Source organism: Chelonia mydas, chromosome 7 (assembly GCF_015237465.2).
Source record: "Chelonia mydas isolate rCheMyd1 chromosome 7, rCheMyd1.pri.v2, whole genome shotgun sequence".
Classification (NCBI taxonomy): domain Eukaryota; kingdom Metazoa; phylum Chordata; order Testudines; family Cheloniidae; genus Chelonia; species Chelonia mydas.
Window position 1 is genome coordinate 19,530,914 of NC_057853.1, and position 21,512 is coordinate 19,552,425.

General features: G+C 43.4%; 1 protein-coding gene and 1 long non-coding RNA gene across 4 annotated transcripts in view; one reads left to right on the plus strand and one right to left on the minus strand.

The window, feature by feature from the left end:
- Positions 1-906: 906 nt before the first annotated feature.
- LOC119566870 lies at positions 907-10,837 on the minus strand. The gene is made up of 3 exons (XR_005226333.2): positions 10,619-10,837; positions 2,111-2,188; positions 907-1,177 (listed from the first exon to the last, which is right to left on the minus strand). It is a non-coding gene; the product is annotated as an uncharacterized LOC119566870 (long non-coding RNA).
- Positions 10,838-10,937: 100 nt separating this feature from the next.
- GRIP2 (glutamate receptor interacting protein 2) overlaps positions 10,938-21,512 on the plus strand; it is a 471,570-nt gene continuing 460,995 nt past the window's right edge. For 2 of the 3 annotated variants that reach the window (XM_043552086.1, XM_043552087.1), the window contains exon 1: positions 10,938-11,316. In XM_043552086.1, coding sequence (XP_043408021.1) covers positions 11,262-11,316 — 55 coding nt within the window. In that variant the 5' untranslated portion in view covers positions 10,938-11,261. The remainder of the gene's footprint in view (positions 11,317-21,512) is intronic. The other variant, XM_043552089.1, reaches the window with a different exon arrangement.

Here is a 21,512-nt window from a genome sequence, read left to right on the forward strand (position 1 = left end):
TGTCCCTTGTCCTCACCACTGAGGTTTTTAATGAAGTCTCAGGAAGCAGTCTGTATGTTCTCAGCATGGCAGGCCTGGGCTGTTAGTAAGGAGGCCTAGGAGCAGCTCCAAATTGCATCACCATGTGGAAGTGTCACAGGCATTAGAAGGCTCCCAGGAGATGATAGCGATCCAGCTGAGGAACTTCTTTACTTGCAGGGCTGGCAGCCAAGAGACACGTGCCAATTGGGAGAGTGGCTAGGCAGGCGTGGAACAGACATGTACTCAGCAAGGGCTTATTCCCCCTCAAGTGAAAATGTTTATAAAGCTGAGATCACACCAAAAACTCATGTACTAACTGGAAACTCTCCCAGACTGGGGTTCAGCCAAATCATAGAGCTGAAGGCCAGAGGGGCCACCAGCTCATCTAGTCTGGCCTCCTGTATATCCTCCTGTGTGGAGTGCTGACTTCTCATATGCAGTGGCCCTTGCTTTTGCATTTAGCTGCTTTATGGATCTTCCCCTGAGCACCAGCCCAAGGAGAAGCTGGGTTGAGATTAAACCCTTATATACTAGGTAGCAGTTAGTGCTGCTGAACCTTGTAAAAATGTGCATTGCTGGAGGCAATGCTGTATAATTGTACAGGGAACTTGGCAACTGTGGTACAACTAAAAATGGGTTTGTTTTACAATGGATATAATTGCACCCATCAGCAAGGGCCCAATGTAGAATGGTGTAAGCAGGTGCAACTTCTTTCCTGTCACCATGTCTGAATGTGAGGTTGCGGGGTGGATGGGGGAGAGAGAGGAGGAGGAGTTAATAGAGAAGAAGGAAGGAAAACAAAGGGGATACTGAAAGGACTGTTGGGGAGGAGAGACTGGGATATTGGAGATAATATCCAATCCATAAGAATGAAAAAAATACCCAGAATTGTAGCAGAAGTTTTATTCTCTCCAAAGAGCTTCCATCCCACTACAAGAGAACATGCAGGTTTTCAAAAGACAAATGGGTGCTAACACCACTATTCTCTATTCCCAGTAAAGAAGTAGCCTTTAAATATACTGCTGGCTGAACTCTGGCTGGTTTAGCAACACACAAAGTTGTGCAGTAGCTCCGCTGTATTTCCGTGAGGAAGATGTCGACTGGCAACCTTGTGACTGTTCCAAACAGAAACAACTGGGCCAGTAGCTGTTGTCCCCTATATGATACAATTACAAGCAAACGTTAATGGTGTTAAGCAATTGTGTCAGCAACTAGTGCTTCAAGCACTCTGCTGACTACTTGGAATAGGAAACTTTATAGACTAACATGGTCAGTCACCTCAGTGTATTGAATTACTAGAATCTGCCTCAGCAGACCTGAAATCAATACACAGCAGCTGCAAAGGAGCTGTGTGCACAACACTATTATAAACAATACAGTGTTGGGAGGAAAAAAGACCGTCCTCTCTGGCTTACTTAAACACTGATGTTTTTGAGTAAGCACTGACCAAGACACAGGCTCCTCTGGCTCTGCCCTGCTCTCCGCCATAGTCCTACAGGCCCATAACCTTTAGTGTCACTGGATAATTGGAAGTAAGAAGTGTGGAACTTCTGCAATGCTGTACTGCAGTCGTCAGCTGTCAGCGGTGGTGGGGGAAAAGATTACATTGGAGTGGGAAACAGCATTGCAGAACAAATCCTGTAAGACTCTCTTATTGATCCCAGGGTGTATCCTGATGGAGTGGCTCAGCAGAATCCAAACAGCTGTGCCGCTGTAAGGTCTGTAGTGTAGACATAGCATGTCTGTAGACATGTTTAAAGACCCCATCAGCCCTGGCCACAAGTGCTGATCAACTACAGACAGGCCGTGTAATAATGAAAGGAAGCTGAGCTGACAGAGTGTCTTTCAGAAATAAGCAAAGATGTCTGGTGAAAAAACAGTCAAGCCACTCTGACTTTCACTCTGTTTTGACCCTGGCTGGCAGGCAGCCTTGTTTCTTCAACAGCAAGAAACTTTTTGGGTCCTTATCTTGCAAGACTTCCATGGCATGGACACACTGGAGGATACCCATGAACTGATCTTAGCCCTTTGTTGCTCGTGCTGTAGTTCCCATGTACAGCGGGGTGTGTGTGTGTGTGTAATAACTTACCTCTTGCTGAAGGCAACTTAACTGTTGCTGTGCCTTCTGGAAGCACAGCTGGCAAATGGATGTGTTTCCACTTCCATCCTGTAGGAACAAAGGGTGGTGATGATTATATCCTGATCCTGCTTCGGTTGCATGGGGACAAATTTCTTGAACCCACAGAGTTTCCTGTGTTTTTTTGTGGGTGCTTCTGAACAAAGTTTATACTTGTGCATAAACTCTTGGTAATGTAAGGTGATTCTGTACTTTTCACAAGTATCTTGGATGGGTAAGGTTTTCTCAGCCACAGCTGAAAGGGATAGTGGCTGATCACTCTTAGGCCCAAAATGTAGATTTGGCTTTAAAAAAAAAAAAGCTTCCATAGGAATGTCTTCAAGAAACTACTCTTTAAAATTCCAGCAAACCCTCTAAGCATTCCCCAGCAGCGTTCGCAACCCAAGCATTACAGCAGTGTGATTGTGTATGAAAACCTAACAATGAAACATAGGCTTGATCTACACTTAAAACTTACACCAGCATAGCTCTATTGATCGGGGTGTGAAAAATCCTCACTCCCTACCAACACAGCTACACCAGTAAAAACCCACAGTGTAGATGCAGCTATGCTGACAGAAGACTCAGGGAGGTGGTGTTTCTACACTGGCAGCAAAGCTCCCTCACTTGGTGTAAACTGCATCTACACTGGGGGGGCTCTGCCAGAACAGTATCTGCAGCATAGACATAGCCCCATGCTATACAAATGTGAAACTGACTAGTGTATTATTATTGTCCATACTGAGTGAAGTGCAAAATGTAAATAAGCTGCACCAGTAAGTACATTTTGTATCAATCTCGCATGTTGTCAGTAACAAAATGAAGGTGATTTGATATTTACAGTGATTTTTTAACCTGGTAGTATTACCTTTAAAGGTATGTGATTTACACAGCAAATGTGAATCACTGCTTTAGATGAACCAGATAGTATTTTCAAGGCACAGCCCACATAGAAGGGAGTTGTAACAGTAGCCATGAAAAAAACCCCTGATTCCAACCCCCCTGTTCTCTAACAAGGGTATTAACCTTTTGTAACCAGACCCCTTTAACATATACACAGAATTGATTTTGAGACAAGCCTTGGAAGGTTTTGACAAAGAGAAAGGAGCTGGGAATTCCACTGAGATGCCTCTTAACAGTCCTCATATATGCTGATGACATCATACTCTTTGGTACCACCACTGATGCAATGCAACAAATGTTGCAGTCTTTGAAAACAGTTCATGAGGAATATGGACTATTTCTGAATGCTATGAAACAAAATGCAGGACAGTGACATGACTAACAAAAACAAGATGCATGCAGACATCACGATTAACGGACAAGCTGTAGAGGCAGTAGATGAATTTAATAATCTTGATCATATATATCCAATCAAGGAGGCTGTTCCAAAGAAATCAGAAGTAGGGATGACTTCTCAGCTATGGCCTTCGTTAAGAAAGTGTCGGGGGGAAAAATGTGGCGTCTTGAAATGTATGAAGGTGCAATTAGTGAAAAGCCTCTCTTTTCCCCCCTCCCCTCCCATAGTGATTTATGGATTTGAATCATGGGAAGTTAATGGTGCTGACAAGAAGAAAATTGAAGGCTTTGAAATGTGGCGCTGGTGAAGACTCCTGCATATCTCTTGGACAGAAAAAAATATGAATGCTGATGTTTGAAATATTATGGGAGGGAAGCAGACCCTGATGTTGGAGATCAACAGTTGCAATCTTTTATACTTTGGTCACATTATGTGTAGAAATGGAAATAACCTAGTGAAAGTTTATCATCGAAGGAGTGGTAGAGGGTAATTGTAGTATGGAATGATGATCAAGGAGATGGATGGATAGATGATTTACAGAAGATCACTGGAAGGTCAGTTGCTGTTATCAATGGATCGTGAAGGCTTCTGAAAATTCTGCTATGATGTTACCAATATTTGGACTTACTTACTTTTAACAATGACTCATTTCACATGGCTGGGGCCTGGAAATAAACATTTACTTAATACAGCAGAGTGGAGGCAGATTGCTGCACGACAAACTTCTGGAGAGATCCTGCTTTACTCAGACACAAAGCTTCCTGGAGCTCCGGGTAACATGACCAATCCACCACTCTGTAAAGATGCAGAGTGCACTTCCTCTGCATCCCCACCCAGGGCCAGCTGAACTAGCCAGTGTAGGAGGGGACTCTGTTGGCTCTTAATTTCACTAAGTGCAAGGACCAGATTACATCCAGTCCCTCGTGCAAGGACCTCTGGCAGAAACGATTGTTCATATTCTCTTCCTCCTCTGCAGGTCTGGCCACAAACTATTCCAAAGTGAGTAACATTTTGTAAACATCCTATATTATCAGCATATGTGCTTATGCCTCTCATCACCATGGTATCTGAGCACCTCACAATCTTCAGTTCATTCATCCTCACAACACCCTTGTGAGGTAGGACAGTGCTATTGTCCCCATTGTACAGATGGGGAACTGAAGCACAGAGGGGTTAAGTGAGTTGCCCATAGCTATGCAGGAAGTCTGTGGAAGAGCACACATTTGAACCTGGGTCTCCTAGGTCCCAGGCTAATGCCATACCCACATGGCTGTCCTTCCTTTTCAGGACTGGGGCTCTGTTATACTAGCCACTGTACAACCACAGAGTTAGGCAAGGCCCCTTCCTCAAAAAACCTAGTTTGTATTAGTATTTACACATAGCCATATAAACCCACCTTAAAATCTGAGTTTGTATAGTGTTTACTGACAAGTTATACTTAAATTATGTGTGAATCAATGTAAATACTAATTTACAGTGACGGCATAATTCACATGCAATATCTTGCCATTGCTTTGTTTGCAAGACTCCCACAGAGTCAATGGGAAGTTTACATCAAAACAATGACAGGAGATGGCCCTACATAAACGTTTTCCCTGGATGTATTTACAATACACTGTTTGCCCAGCAAGCCACTTAGTGAAAGATAAAAAAATAAACTGAATGAAAGAGATTAAGCCCAGTAGTGAGAGAGAGAGAGTCTGGAAATAATTATCCAAGTATGTTTCCTTTCTGCGGAATTAAACAAAACTAAGATCATAGCATTGTGCTGGCTTCGTTTCTAACTATATGTTGTATAGCAGCAGCAGCTCACTAGGTGAGGTAAAGCCTCCACATATAGACACCATAAGCCTGCTCAAAATGAAATGCACCTTGGGTTGTTGCCTCAGCAGTCCCTCCCATTTCCCAGGAGGGCTGTCCAGGAACTCTGTCAACAGTGGGGTAACATGGCTTAGAGGACAGGGAGGTTTGCTTGGAGGGAATACCAAAAAATACTTATTTAAAACAAGTCAACGAGAGGGGTAGGAAGAATGCCCCACCAGTCGCTAAGTTGGGACCAAACAGCCAGGCAAACAAGCACTCCTAACTCATGAAGCTCAGTGTGAGATGTACACAATCCGCACGCCTCCAAATTTCCATTTGCCTGAAAAATCCCTCTCTGACCAGTTGGTGGTGGTTGCCAGTGAAAGGATAGAACCTTCTACCACCAGGCTGGGGCACTGATTCAGAGGGAAGATTGCCGAGGAAAAGCCAGAATGCAGCAAAAATGTTAGTGGCTCAATAGGTAGCAGTTTCCTCCTCAAGCAAGGACCCATTGATTTCAGGGGAACAGTGTTATGCTCACATTGGACGCTCTTGAAACTCCCAGCCTAGTAGCATTGGTACTTTAATTATAATGACTAGGGCACATACAATTTGTAAAATTCATGTGGCAATATTTTCAACTCGAACTCTGCCTATTTATTTCCTTGGCACTCAACTGTTTTAAAAAGGTAGACAACTTGTCATCTTCACGTTCACCCTTTCAAACAGCACATTTCTGAAAACTCTCATTGACTTCAGAGGGAGCCAAGTTGGGCCACCATGGACCATTTTTTAAAATCTTTTCCTAATAATACTGCACCTGTCTTGTGAATATTTTTGAGCAGCCCATAAATGCTGAATAAGCCGCACAACAGCCCTGTGAGGTAAGTATTGTACCGAATTAACAGATGGGGAGACTAAGGCACCAAAAGGTTAAAAGATTTGCCTAGGTCAGTAGTGGAGCCAGAATATAACGCCACAGTCCAGGCATCCACTTCCATGTTTTAACTACTAGAAAGCATTGTCTCCTTTCATTAGCATTTAGGGTGACGTTCACTGATCAAATTCAGCTAAAGAATTCTGATTTACTGCAGCTCCCCAAGTTATCACGTACTTTTGCACTCAAACTACAGAGGATTGTTTTTTCCTTTAAAAGCAAACTGCTGCACACTGTCACATTCACTGTAAAGAAGCCAAGAGATCTCTGCATGTCAGAACTCCAGCTGGGGACAAAAGGGAGGTTCATCACTGCAGTATAATTCCAGTTAACTAGGATTTTTGGATAAAAGGATTCAGCTATCTGTAGAACCTGCAGATGTGGCTACCTGAAGACCATTTTTGTGGATTGCAGCTGCATGCGGATCCGAATTTTATACCTAAAGCGCTGCAAATCTTCAGATACATACTTTATATCCCTGGATCATTGTTGCGGATCGCAGATTGGATGCACATGCAAAATCTGTAGGGCTCTAATTATCTGAATCCACCGTGTGTCCCCTTGTAGGATTATGTTAGTTGACAGCACTTCCATGCAGTCGAACGCCTGGTTAGCCAAAAGTTTCCACTCCTCCCTTCCCCCCCCCCCCACCCCCCGCCAGTACATTTGGATAAACAGGAGTTTACTGTATTAGGGTTGCAGCCTAGCTATTGCTCCAGTAGCAGGTCAGACAAGAAATGTACCCCTCCCCTTCATCCTTTGTGATTCAACCTAACCACCCCATCCGCTGTAATCTTTGCTGCTCTGCTGCCGCAAGTGGATATGCCAGAGTTTGAGAGAGAGCTGCCGCTAGTGGATATGCCAGCTGACGTTCATCGTGAAATGTCCCTTAGAACTGGATACAGTGGGGGAAGAAAAGAGGCAAGCTGCACACTTTTGCCTACAGACTTTACTAGCTGATTTTCTAGAATATATTTTCAGTTGTCAGCATCTAGATATATTTCCTGTTGTGGGATGAGGGATAGCTCCAGAAGTTAGAAATTATTGGCAAAGGGGAGCAATCTTTGTGGTAATTGGGTTCAGTTCCTGGGCTTGACTGCTTACTGCCTCAGTCCCACCAACATTTATGCATGTGCTTAACTTTAGACATGTGAGTAGTCCTATTGAATTCAATAGGATTACTCATGTGAGTAAAATTAAGCATGTGCTTAAATGTTTGCAGGATCAAGGCCTAAGTCTGCAGGAACTGATGATGTCACTCTTCTTTGCAAAGAGGGGGTCAGTCTTGCGTTCACCACCACTCACTCCTCTGGCCAATACAGGAGTGACATTCAAAAGGAATCTTCTTCAGCCAGGGGATGGTAGCTGCAGCACTGGTTCCTTGAGGGGGTGGGAGGATTAAAGTGTCTCTGTGTGAAAGTCCTTCATGTTTCACAAGGACGCAGAGGAAGCCTTCAGAATGTTGCTAATCAGTTTGGTGGTGGGCTATGTTATCCATCCACCTTATGTTGCCCTTAAAACAATTGGCTTTTACGCTACCCATTATAAACATTCCTCAGATCCAAGATCTAACCCAAAGATGGTGGGTGAAGTTACTGCTACCTCGGCAGCAATCATGGGTATCCCAGCTGCAGACTTGGATCACTTTATGATTACCTGTTCTGTTCTTTCCCTCTGGGGCACCTGGCACTGGCCACTGTCAGAAGACAGGATACTGGGCTAGATGGACCTTTGGTCTGACCCAGTATGGCTGATCTTCTGTTCTCTTTCTCTTTCTTACTAAAAGGGAAAACAAAACTGCAATTCCTTTTTCTTGCCTCCCCCCGGCTAAGCTGAAATAGACACCCTAGGTTACTATGTCCCCATAGCGCTGCAGCTGTCCCAACCAGCCAAAGAGGGCCAGAGGGGCAGCTCTTTGTAACACAAACTGGCTGATCTACTGCACCCTACCCTCTGGGGTCTGAGTGAAAATTTGGTCCATAATCTTATAAGGTTACACCTTCCATTACACACAGTAAAATAGCTACCACCATGAAGGCAGAGATATACATGGAGACCTACCACTGCTTGTAAAAGGTCTGACAAAGACCAAACAGTCTGCCAGTCACTACTAAGAAATGTTGCCCTCAGGAAATTAAAAACATGAACATGGTGGCATACGCAATAGATGTCTCCTTTATAACTGCATGTTCAAGAATGAACAAAACTCTGGCATCCTAAAAAAAATAATCACAGAGGTAGTTTTCAACCACCCCCAGATTTTTTAAATACTTGTGAATAGTCATTACAATTGGGGGGGGGGGGGAACAAAAACAACTTTGGTCCAAGTCATGCAACTTTACTTACATGAACAGTTTCAAATATTTAGTCCTACTCACAAGAGCAATGTGTCACATACAGGCATGTTAGCAGGACTGGGACATAGGTGCAGAACCAGGGCTTCAGAGACAATTTTTGGATGTGCCTTCACTGCGAAGTGAAGGTGCTACTGTAGTCCAGGTAGGCACACCTGGACTGACTTTAATTAAGCTAGCACAGGTAACAATAAGAGACATGGCAACATAGCTAGCAACCAGAGTATGTACTCAGGATCCCTGATGGGCTCATGCTTGGGTTGCTAGCCTGTGTTACTACATCTTTGCTACTATAGTTTCCTGTGCTAACTTGTTTAAAGCTAGCATGAGTATTCCTGCTTGTGCTGCAATCACACCTTTGTGGTAAAGACACACACAACATGTCAGGTTAAAGGGATACATTCCATTTAGTTATATATCAAACTTCTTTCCCTATGTTACTAATAACTTCTTAGTTTAGGAGGTGAAAGAATTTTTAGAGTCCTATTTACTGGTCACTCTTTAAAAAGAAAAGGAGTACTTGTGGCACCTTAGAGACTAACCAATTTATTTGAGCATAAGCTTTCGTGAGCTACAGCTCACTTCATCGGATGATCAGGTAAGGTGAGCTATTACCAGCAAGGGGGGCGGGGGGGAATGGCCCACCTTGGTTATCACTACAAAAGGTTCCCCCCCCCCCCCCCCCACTGGTAATAGCTCACCTTACCTGATCACTCTCCTTACAGTGTGTATGGTAACACCCATTGTTTCATGTTCTCTGTGTATATAAATCTCCCCACTGTATTTTCCACTGAATGCATCCGATGAAGTGAGTTGTAGCTCACGAAAGCTTACGCTCAAATAAATTTGTTAGTCTCTAAGGTGCCACAAGTACTCCTTTTCTTTTTGTGAATACAGACTAACACGACTGCTACTTTGAAAACTGGTCACTTTTTGTGCTCTTCATTTACTCTTTGCATTTCGTTCAGCTTGGACAGTGAAAATCGACTAAAACGTTTTTGTTTATGGACAGTTTCACTTTTAGGGTTTGAGTTTCAGACATTCCAGGAAATGCTTATGTTCAAAATCAATTATATTAATTAATCATGCAAATATTTCTCTTGGTCTCAGGTTTTCATTATAAAATGTAAATGTTGAACACTATTTAATGGGACACCATCCACTTAAAATCAACCTGACTGATTTTTAACTTCTCATTGTTACAAGTAATGCCTCAGATTAGAGAAAAAGAGACCAGAAAAATATTTTCCTTTAAAAGATCTGTTTGCTTTGTGCATTTGATAACATATGGTAAAACAGACCTCCCCCTTCACCCACTCCCCCGTTGTTTATGTGGGTTTTCACACTGCAGCGGGGGGAGAAAATAATGGGAAACATAAGAAAATGTGGACGTAATGCCAGGAAAATGAGCATGCGAGAGAACTAAGAAGCCGGTGTCGTTCCTTTAACTCCTTTTAACTCACTTATTCAAGTAGACTAGATTGCAAGCTGACAGTGTGCATTGAAATGGTTTGATCAGAGAGAAAACACCTAATTAAAATACTGTGTGATGGGGTGTTGGTTTTGGGGCTGACACCTCTGGAGTCTGGCGGGGGCTGAATAATCCGCCGTGTGCGATCTTCTACGACCTGACGGCACACACCTGCCGTGGGGCCGAGGAGGCAGCAGCCCCATTTGTGCTCAGCAGATTGGGGGGCTGGGTGTGTTTCCCCCCTTTTCCCCCTCTCAGTTGACAAATAAGCCGGGCGCTGATACAACTATCAAAGGCACAACTCGGAGGCATCGCTCCCTTGCGAGCTGCGCCTGGTGTCATCGGGCTCAGTGTAGCCTCTCTGGCCGCCGAGACAAGTGGTTTCAGGCCCACCCTCGCAGCTCCCGTTTAGACCCAAATGGTCCATGCGCGTCCCACGGAGAGACCGCAGCGCTCTCTGTCTCTTCCTCCCTGCCCCGGCTCCCCTTGGAATTCTTCGGGGAGCACCTTCCTGCGATGCCCGGGGCTCCCCGAATTAACCCCCCTGCAAGGGGCAGAAGAAAATCACCCCCACCCCGGGGGGGGGAGGGGGGAAGGCTCCTCCGGCTGCTCTTACCTGCCCAGCTGTGGGAAACAGTGACTCGGATCCAGCCTGGAGCCGGACTGTACTACCTCGGCCACCTCCTGCCGGGAATTGCAGCCACCCCAGGCCTGGCGGCGGGCGGCGAGGCTCTCCCTGCAGGACAGCCGCCCCGGGGGCCCGTTAGCGGCCCGCAGCTTGCGCTCCCCCAGCCAGAGGCTTCGCCAAGGGCGGGAGGAAATGAACTATTGCGTCGCTCCCCCTGGCTTCTGCTGCCACTTAGTACGATCCCCCACCCCCACGCTGGGAACCGCAGCTCCCGTGGCTACAGTAAAAAGCCTCAGCAGAGCCCCAGTCCCGTGCCGTGGGCCAGGAGAGGATCGTTTAAAGCAGCCCTAGCCAGCGGCACGGCGAGGTGTTTTCTTTGCTGCCTCTGTTAGTCCTGCCCCCCTCCCCCCCCCAAGTATTGCACCCCCCCCCCCAGTCCTTGTTCCTGCACAAGCACTGATGGAGCACATCGCACATCAATGTCTAGCCTTGTAAAGCCCTCGGTCTCGCCGCTGCTCGCTGCGCTGTACCCACGGCACTTCTGGAGTGGGGGTGGGGGCCCTGTCCAGACTTGCCGAAGAAGGAAAAAAAAGGCCCCCTCGCCCCATCAGCAGGTTGCTGCGGTGCCGGGATGCCAGGCTGGAGGAAGAATCTGACCCTGTGTCTGCAGAGAATGCAGGAGGAAGGTAAGGCTGGCGACAGAGCGAGGGGGGAATGCTACGGGGGTGGGGGGATATTGCACTGCCCTGAGAGACTGCCTCGTGGGGTATGTGTGTGTGTGTGTGGGGGGGGGGGGTCTGTTTCTTTGGCTCCGGAGGGATGCTTGAAAATGCAGCCTCTCTTTTGAGGCCCCTGTTTGAACTGTGTGTTTACAAACAATTGTTCTGGTAGGGTTTCCTCCTCCCTCCCTCCCCCCCCAAGAATACAAATCACTTTGAGCCCTGTTTGGTGTTGACCTGTTTGCAAGGAACAGCAGCATAAATCAGATGGCTGATGCACTGGCGGAAGGGGTGAAATATACCAAATGCCAATAAACTTTAAAGCAGCACCTCTGTCCTCCATCCATCATTCTGGGTGTAAGATTGTAGCTGATGCTCATTTACTTGTGTTGGGAGAAGATATGAGAAAGGGGAAATTGAATATTTATATTTGGCAGTAGAGTAGCATGCAGCATCTTGCATGTAACTTTCTAAAGCTGCTGCCGCTTCTTCCAAATGGCAATTATTTTTGGTGCTTAACTTCAAACAGGGATTTGGGTCTTGTGAATTTCACTGTGGTCCTGCAGGCTTACTACTACTCATATTGTCTTTCGTACTATTACTCACAGCATCTGGGAAATATGTTCTACAGTGTGATGTTAAATTAATGTTGGATCTGCAGCTCATAAAAGTTGGAAGGAAACTCCCACAAGGTGGCAGAACCTAAAGAATGTTTAAAATCTTACACACCAGTTTATTTTGGTTCATGGGGAGTATGTATGAATGGGGATGATAGTAGTCAGGGGACAGTACCTATGTCAGAAATGGGGTATAATTCTGTCTTGATCCCATGACAGTGGTTTTAGGGAGTTAACCTGACACAAGCTTTTGGGATCAGAGATGAGCAGGAATTCCTTTTCTGGTTGCCTTTGCAGCTTCTCCTTTCAATGCAGCCCCTCAGCTTCTTTGCTACAGTTGGCTAGCAGTGAGTTGCATTGCAATGCCAAGCAGGGCTTAAGAATGATTTAAAGCATTACAGTTGCACCAAGTGAGTAATGGAAAAAGCAGAGACTTTTCAACCCTGTTGGTTACCAGACATAGAAACAAATTTCACTGTTACCTGCTTTGTGCTGTGTCAGGTTTGAATAGTTAAGCTGGTATATTCAGTGAGTCTTTTTTCTGAGGCTGCTTATCTCTTTCTTGCACTCTGTTTCAAGATAACAGCATATATATATATATATATATATATATATATATATATATATATATATATATTTTAACCGCTTGAGTCCACTGCTTCCACTTGGACTCCAGGCTCATTAAACTGAGAACTTAAATTCTGCTGAAAATCAGAGATTTTATTCTATTAAAAAGCATCTTTTTCAACAAATCCATAGTGTCTTCAGACTAGTCCTGTAATGCAGTCACCGTGGGATGCAGTGCTATGTAACACTGTCCTGCAGTAATACATATGGGTGCTCTTGCGCCAGTGGAGGTTTGGAGGTCAGTAATTCTTAAACAGTATTTACAGTACTGAGCTCCTGAAGTACTAGCTGCATTGTTTTAGCGTGATTGGATTTATTACTTTCTATGACTTTCACAGATATTTAATGGTTCTTCCCTTCTGTGTCTTTGGAATTGACTTTCCCCCTCCTCTTGCACACAGCACTGCAGTGGGTTTCTTACCTGAGTATGCTGGTACATTATCCACATTCTTATAGGCTGTTTACCAGATTCTCATGTAACAGTCATTGTCCTTAGTTCCTTGCACAGCTCAAGAGCAGTTTGTCTTTGGAAGTTATGACTTAACTACTGTCTGATTAACCATGTGAAAGAAGAAATCTTGCAGGATAGGGAGCATCACAAGCTGGTTTGATGTTTAGAGGACAAGCTATATGTATGGCAGTGGACACAGTGAGGGCATGCAGGGAAGAGATTTCCTTCCCTTTTCTACCAGGTATTTTCTTTTTTTACAATGCTAAGTAGTCAGCTGTTCATATTTCAGTGTGAGACTCTGTTGCCCTTCAACGGGGAAAACAAATATGGGCCCAGTTAAAATTCTGTACTACTAATATTTTAACAGACACAGTACAATGTATAACTAAGCTCCAGAGAAAGTTTCACATCTTGTCTTGTTTAACAGCATCCTGAAAACAGGATTTTGTTCAGATTTTCTTTTTGTCAAGCCAAACTCCAATCATCCTATTAATAATATTCTTTTCCAGTTATCCTTTTTCCAAACAAATTATCTCTGGCTGTTGTCTCTTTGTGATTGTTCAAATGTGGCATTTTCAGTTCAGCCATCCCACGACTAGGAGCGACAGCACTGTAAGAGCAACACACACTCACCACACAGTGTATAAATTTTGTACACATACCATAGCCCTGAGTTTCCAAAGTAAATGTTCTGCTAGTCATCTAAAGGAGTATATTTCAGCCTATGCAAATGAGTGGTACATTTTGGTTACTCCATATTGCTGCAATGGGCATCACTTGCTACTTTCAGCCATTCTACACAAGAGTGGGAGCTTCATTAATCGAGGAAGGTGTTCAAAGGGTCAAGAGCATTAAGTAACGTATTTAAAATACATAAAAGTCATATGGGCTGTGCTGAACTGTGGCATTCATTCATATTTTAAGTAAAAATCAACTACAGGTATTTTCTTCATACATTTGGTTTGCTGTTAAAAGTCTATGGTTTGGAGTGTATGATCACAGGAGAAAGCACAAAACCGTTGTGATCATGAATAAATTCTCTTTTGCCATCAAAAAAGTGTTCCATGGTATGTACAATTGTTGGGGTTTTTTTTTAATTTGAAGGAGGAATTGACATTAATGACTTAAAAAAAAGTTGAATATTGCCAGTAAGATTCCATGTTACCCCTACCCCCAACACACATGCTAGGTAAACAGCCTTGTTCTTTCCAAGTCAAGGACCAGTTACTGTGACTACTTCCTAATTCACATGAATAGGTCCATCAGCACCATTATGGGCCAGCTCCAAAGCACATTGAAGTCAATGGAAAGACTCGCATTAACTTCAGTGGCTTTGGGTCAGGTCATATTGCATAAGTACTGCTCAGATGACTGCAGGACCTGGCTTGAAGACTGGGAATTCGCTGGTAAGGCAGCCACACAAACAAATCTACCTTGCCTGCGTGCTTTATAATCATGTCCTTAATTACACACTTTGTACTCACGCTTTATAATCATGTTGTTAATTACAGTATCACACAGTAAGATACAATTCTCTTATTATAGTTTATTATATTGGATTATTTGCCAAATAGTACCACATAAATTATAAACTGATAAAGGTTGGAGCAATGTTGTGTGTCACTGAGTTTCTAACAGTCATGAAAACTCAAGAATGGCAGAACGAAATATATCATGTTCATTCTGTTTATCACTGATTAGTTGTCAGGCCACTTCTTGCAGTCCTGTTGGAGAGAACTATCCTGCTGATTTCAGTGGCTTGTGAATGAAGCCTCTGCGAAGACTGCAGGTTATGGCCCACAATGCCTGTAAGTAGGATTTAACAACCTGATGCTGCAGTCCTTAATGGGAATTTAGGTTGAGAAAGGACTGCAGGACTGGGCCCTTATTCATGATTTTCTCAGGATGTCAGTAGTGGAAAAAATAAAGGCCACATTCTGATTTCAGGGTTGTGCATACATGTGGGTGAGTGGGAGAGTTCCCACTGTAAGCAACCAAGGGCAGAGTGTTGCCATATAGCCATAGGGCTAAGTCTTCTCTACTGAACAAGAGAATAAGCCATTTTTGTTGTAGCAAGTATGGGTAATATAATATCTACCTGTGTAGTCACTCTAATATCTAGACAGCATTACACAATCCTTAGATGTAATTCATATACCACTGGGGACAAGTATAGGGTTATTGTAAAGGTCTAGGTCACTAATATAGGGCCAAATCATGAAATCTTTACTGTGGAAAAACTCCCGCTGGCTTCAATGACATTTTGTTTGAGTAAGGACTTCAAGGTTTGGCCTATAATTTGTACACTACAAAGCCCAGTGTGGTGATTTTTTTCCTCCTTGGAATACTACAGGACGAGTGATAAAGGGGAATTATAAAATCTAAAGTGAGTTACTGATTCCTCACATGTGAATCGACTGGGGAAGATAAAAGAATAAATTTGTAACAAGTTAAAGCTGTTCTTGAAAAGTCAAAATGTTACAGGATTATGTCGCTGCTGTTTATTTCCGTCCACTGCATCTAGCCAGTTTATGTAGCTCCATGCTGGTTACCTAGGAAACAGCTGTAGCAGTGTACGATGTAATTTTATTGGCTGTGTGGTCACGCTGATTGTCAGGGTTGTGGGCAGAGGTTTCCCATGGTAGATCCGTGCATGTGCAGCCCAGGAAAAGGAAATGCTCAATGATGTGTTTTGATTTGTAAGATGAAAGAAAAAACATGGAAATTATGGGATAAAATTTTACTTACATACCTTGCAGTGGGATAATCCATGCTAAATATCGATGGGTTAAATGTGACACAGTAAGTGGGAATCTGGAAGTAGTTTTCAACAAGGGGTGTTTTCCATGATTTTGATGGAAGTGTTTAAATTTACATTTGAAATGTAACAGCATCTATACGTTGAAGATCTCAGCTGCTGCTGCTGTGCTATAAAAATCTAGTCCAGATTCTGCCCTCAGTTACATCCATAAATGATGGCAATTTTTTTCAGAGCTGTGAAACAATATGATTCTGTCTCGAACTGGGGTTCTATCTATGTAAGCTAACATCTCAGAGTGCAATGCCCCAGTAAGTCAAGGTTGGGGAATTTGTGAATCTCACAATTAATTTATCAGAAAATATGCAGATTTTTGAGGGACTTCATAAAAATGGCATTTGTATATGTGTATATAAATATGTAGTACGTGAGAATGTAAGACAGAATACAATATCAAAAGAATCCTGCAAATGGAAAAGAACTTGCATTATTTTTTAATGTGCTTGTTCACTTACCCCTGAAGGCCCCAATACTGCGAACTCTTACGCACATGCTTAACTTGAAATCAGTTGTACTATTCACCTGCTTAAATTAGTGTGGGTAGGATCAGGACCTAACTCAGTAACTCACAATACGTCTCCTACTTATTATTGAGAATTAGCAAGGTTTTACTATACTTGCATTTAAATAGCAGGCTGATGCTATGCAGTTTTAGCATGGTACCTTGCTTTGAAGAATCCCCGTGTTTGAATCTACAGCAATGTGGTTTACTATCTTATTGGCATATTTTTAGTAAAGAAGTTCTGCTGGATTGCAGTTGTTACAAATAGTAAGTGTCTGGGTGCTGAAAAGACTTTATGGCTGTCTGTATATACAGTGTGTCTTCTAATATATTTCTAGATACCAGCAGCTAACTTTACAGTGCATCTAAGCTTTGCCAGAGATGAGGAGCTGCACACATGGTGCTTAGGAATTTATGGGCCACAGTTTGTTGGTAATACTAATTATACAGGCCACTGCTTTTAAACAAAATGTTCAAATAGAGGTTCTGACCTCCAGCAACGTATGGTAGGAAATTAGAATGGCTTTAACTCTGTGGTAGTAATGCTTAAAGGACAATGTTCATTCATCAAACTGATAGGACAGTCAAAGCAAATCCTACTAGACCGTGATGGGTTCTTTTTCTTTCATTAAAATGTTGGTGTGGATTCAGCACCACTTAAAATGAGGGACAAACAGCTGTGACCATCAGTGCGTTTTGGGTAAGCGCTTCCTGGGACCCCTCCCATCCCCCCCGCCCCCCAACTCTCTGTCACGCTGTGGCTGTTTCCAGTGTGGTGTTTGGTCCCTGACTTAGCCATAACAATCAACCCTTATGGGAAACTCTTTAATAGGGATGAAACATGGGATTCTGAAAAATGGCTCTAAAAAGCTATAGAATTTGATTTTAAAAAATAAGATAATTTATAACAGCCTTTTTGAACAAGGCTACAGAATTCTCCAACATAGCTATAATTTTGTATTCACTTGGACGGGCTATTATACAGGTCTTTTGAGAAAAGAGGCTTTTCATGAGCAGTGATAAAATGATAATACTGGCGCAATACTCTGTGCAGTGGCATAGTGCTGGCTGCAATGACTTGGCACTATCGGACTTCAGAGACCTCCACTCTGCTTGTGCCATACTGCGGCAGTTGCAATCAGTGAAGACACTCAAGCTGGTTCAACCTTCATTTCAAAGAGAGGAGGCCGGGGGAAGAGTACTCTCCATGAGGGTCCTTCAGCTTTGGAAGCTACTCTCCCTGCTCTTGGGTTCCTGGGCCTGTTGGCTCCCAAAGCATGCTGCAAGGAGGGTAAAACTCTGAAAAAGCTTATGGGGAGCGAGGGGCTTCTTGATGGGGGCTGAGAATTTTGTGGGATTGGCGAATTTTGCTAGTGGGAAATGGTGTGTGTGTGGGAGTGGATTGAACATTGTTTATATAATTTATATCAGAGTTTCCAGTAGTTGCCTTTTTATAAATAGAAATTAATAACAGTAATCTAGCGTGGGTGCTCTGCAAATATGCCATGCTTCTTGCTGCTGGCACCCTGCCTTTTCCATTCCTGGGCTTGTTCTGAGATGCTGCTGCTTATCATGCCAAATTACCACAAAGTTGCGGGCAGCTTATATGATGTGGCCCAATATCCAGATGGGCCTGAGAGGACGTTCAATGCTAATTTTCACTGGCAAGCTAGTGGTGTCCGAACCTGCTCTTGGAGGGAAGGATGACTCACGGGATAGATTCCTGTTCCTAGTGCCATTCACTTGTAGCTCAGAGTTTCAAATTCAGATCAGCATGTTAGGGACAAAACCAGCTGAAGGCTGTCTGTGGCCTTAGTTCTTTAAGTCTGGCTCTCAGTGGAGAGGCCACTGGGGTGGGAAAAAACAGGCACTGCCATTCATTGCTCATATTATACTTGTTTTGTGGGTGGATAGAGCCCTTCAGTTCCTAAGGGCTTACCAACATGGGGAAATTTCCTGGCATAGCTATACTACAATAGCTATAATAAAGCAGAGTATTTATATTGGAATGAAATCACTTTTTTATTCTAGTATTGAGTGTCCACACAGAGACTCATACTAGTATAATTATAATGGGATAATTATTCTGGTGTAGCTACGCCAGGGAATTTCCCCATATAGACATGTCCTAAGACTGTCAACCAGGCAGTTTTTAGAGCATTAAATTCACTTAAACAGAGCCCTGGTCTTTAGAGGTTAAAGTCCAGTACGGTAACTCGTGACTGCAGCCCTAGTTCTTGAGCTTTAAAGGTTCCCATATGTGATGTTAGGAAAGGTGACTTGGCATATCCAGCAAATCATTGGGTTGGTTGTGGGGGAAGGAAAACTTATTTACTATAATCTTCCCTTAGTGGGTACAAACAACTGGCATGAATGAAATGAGAGAACGTGCAGAAGGGGAGAATAACCCCTGAATCATTAAGGGCCATTTTTTTCATATGAACTGAGCAACTCCAGTTCCCACTGACTTCCAGTGGAGTTGCAGACACTAAGGCCATGTCTACACAACCAGCTAAATCGGCACTGCTGAGATCAATGCAGCAATATCGATTTAGCGGGTTTGGTGAAGACACGCTAAGTCGATGGCAGAGCACTCTCCCGTTGATGTCTGTACTCCACCTCCCTGAGAGGCAGAAGCTATGTCAATGGGAAAGCGTCTGCTGTCGACATAGTGCGGTATAGACACTGCTGTCTGTAAGTCGACCTAATTTCCGTCAACTTCAGTTATGTAACTGAACTAGCGTATCTTAGATCGACTTACAGCGTTAGTGTAGACCAGCCCTTAGTGTAACCCATGCCTGCTGGGTGTGGTGCTCTGTCCCCCTCTAATGGCACCTAAACCACCTGAAGATTGATGAGTTTGCTACAGCCTTGGCTAAGAGGCCTGTGGCATTTCGCTCATACAGTAGAAGCTCATGCATTCGCTCCAGAGGTCCCAGGTTCAACCTTGCTTACCAAGAACCATGGTTTGTTGGCGTTATATTAGCACTTCTGAAAATCAGGCCTTGGTTGTCTGTAGACTGTGTTTCTCTCTCACCAACAGAGGTTGGTCCATAAAAGATATTACCTCACTCACCTGATTTCTCTAATATCTTGGGACCACCATGGTTATAACAACACTGCATATGCTTCTTCGACCCATGCTGGGGAAAAATACAGATCTTAATTACACCAATGTAAATCAGGAATAACTTTCCTGAAATTAATATAGCTATTGTGGATTTACACCAGTATAACTGAGATCAGAGTGAGTCCCAGCCTTGACTGACAGTTATGATGAGAAAAGTTGTAAGGGAATAGATTCCACACTGGTACACTGGTCCTTATAGAGGATGATAAGTTCTCTTCTTTCTGGCGCTTAAGTCAACTGAATCTCACGCTGTGATAAAACAGTTTCTATTCAAAGGATTTTTATTTTGTCCAATTATTTTTGATGTTCCTGTGGACTTGTTCCATAGAAAGAAAGAGTAATGAAGCTTTTTGTTTTAGAATTCATGTGTAATAATTTTTCCAGTCATCTTGCTTTGTCAGGGGAGCGAGCTACCTCTCCCATCCTTTTATTCCTGGAATATGAAGTAATTTATATAGAACAAAAGAAACATACACAGTTTGTAAGTTCATAATTATTTCCATTTTATCTACTTTTTTCCCCCTCTCATTAACGTTAGATATTCTTGGCATCCGGTAACTACTGGCTCTGATTTTTCCAGCCAGAACTGTCTTTGGCTCAGACTAAATTCACTGATTCCAATGACAGTGTTGAAAATGTTGCCTTCCAGCAGCGAATTCATTCAATCGAACATGCTTTCCGCTGACATGTTCAGCGTCAGGTGAGCCTGCACTGCATTTAAGCAGAAGGGGCTGCTATGTGCTGTTTGAGTTCAAGGGAATGTTAGGGATCAGGATTCGATTAAATCCATGCATTACGTGGAAGATGTCATTGACCCTGCCAACTTAATTGCTCCCTTCTGGTGAACAGAGGGCAAAGATAATACAGCAGAAGACACTCTCTGAAGCTGCAAAATAAATTCAGTTGCACAGTCTTCAAGTTGTTGTGTTGTCCTGTTAAATAAGGTACATTTTCTGTCAAACTATTCTACTGCTATAGTGACCAAAGCATTACAGAGCTGCATTTTAGCAGTTATATTAACCTTGGTGTGCTCTTGGTTGCAGACATTAGAAGATACCCTATATTTATTTGGATTATAGATGCTGTCACCTTCTCTGCTAATGTGATGCTTTTAGTCATTTGAGTGACACTTCATTTCATCTGCACAAGGAAATAAGGGTCTCAGCTAATGTCTGAACACTGCCTGTGTAATGAAAAGGGGAGGAACTGCTCCCTACATGGAATAATTAATTAGAATCATAGGACTGGAAGGGACCTCGAGAGGTCATCTAGTTCAGCGCAGGTCTAAATATTCATTTAGACTATCCCTCTTTTTTCAATCTCTCCTCATAGGTCATGTTTTCTAGACCTTTAATCATTTTTGATGTTCTTCTCTGGACTTTCTCCAATTTGTCCACATCTTTCCTGAAATGTGACACCCAGAACTGGACACAATACTCCAGCTGAGGCCTAATTAGCACAGAGTAGAGCGGAAGAATTGCTTCTCGTGTCTTGCTTACAACACTCCTGCTGATAGATCCCAGAATTATCCTTGTTTTTTTGCAACAGCGTTACATTGTTGATGTATTTATTTAGCTTGTGAGCCAGTCTGACCCCCAGATCCCCTTCCCGCAGTTCTCCTTCCTGGGCACTCATTTCCCATTCTGTATGTTCAGCTTTTGGAGACCCATGGGAGATTTCAACTTGGGTCCTCTGGGAGATGAGTTTGGGGGGAGCCTCAGCACAGTTTCTCAGATCTCTGTCAACATTTGTCCATGCTGACTCTTTGGAGCAAGGAGGACTATATGGTTATGCAGCATCTAGTGCAGTGAGGCCCCTGTTTGGGTTGAGGCCTCTTCCACAATATGGATAGATGATGATAATAATCATTGCAACACCACATAGTTTAGCACCATTGGCAGCATTTGCCCAGCAAAATCCCAGCAGTGGAAGATTAGATGATTGTATGACACGGGGGAAGGCAGAATGGTAGAGTGGGATGTGGGGAATCTTGTGGAGGGCTTTCCTCCCTGCCTGTC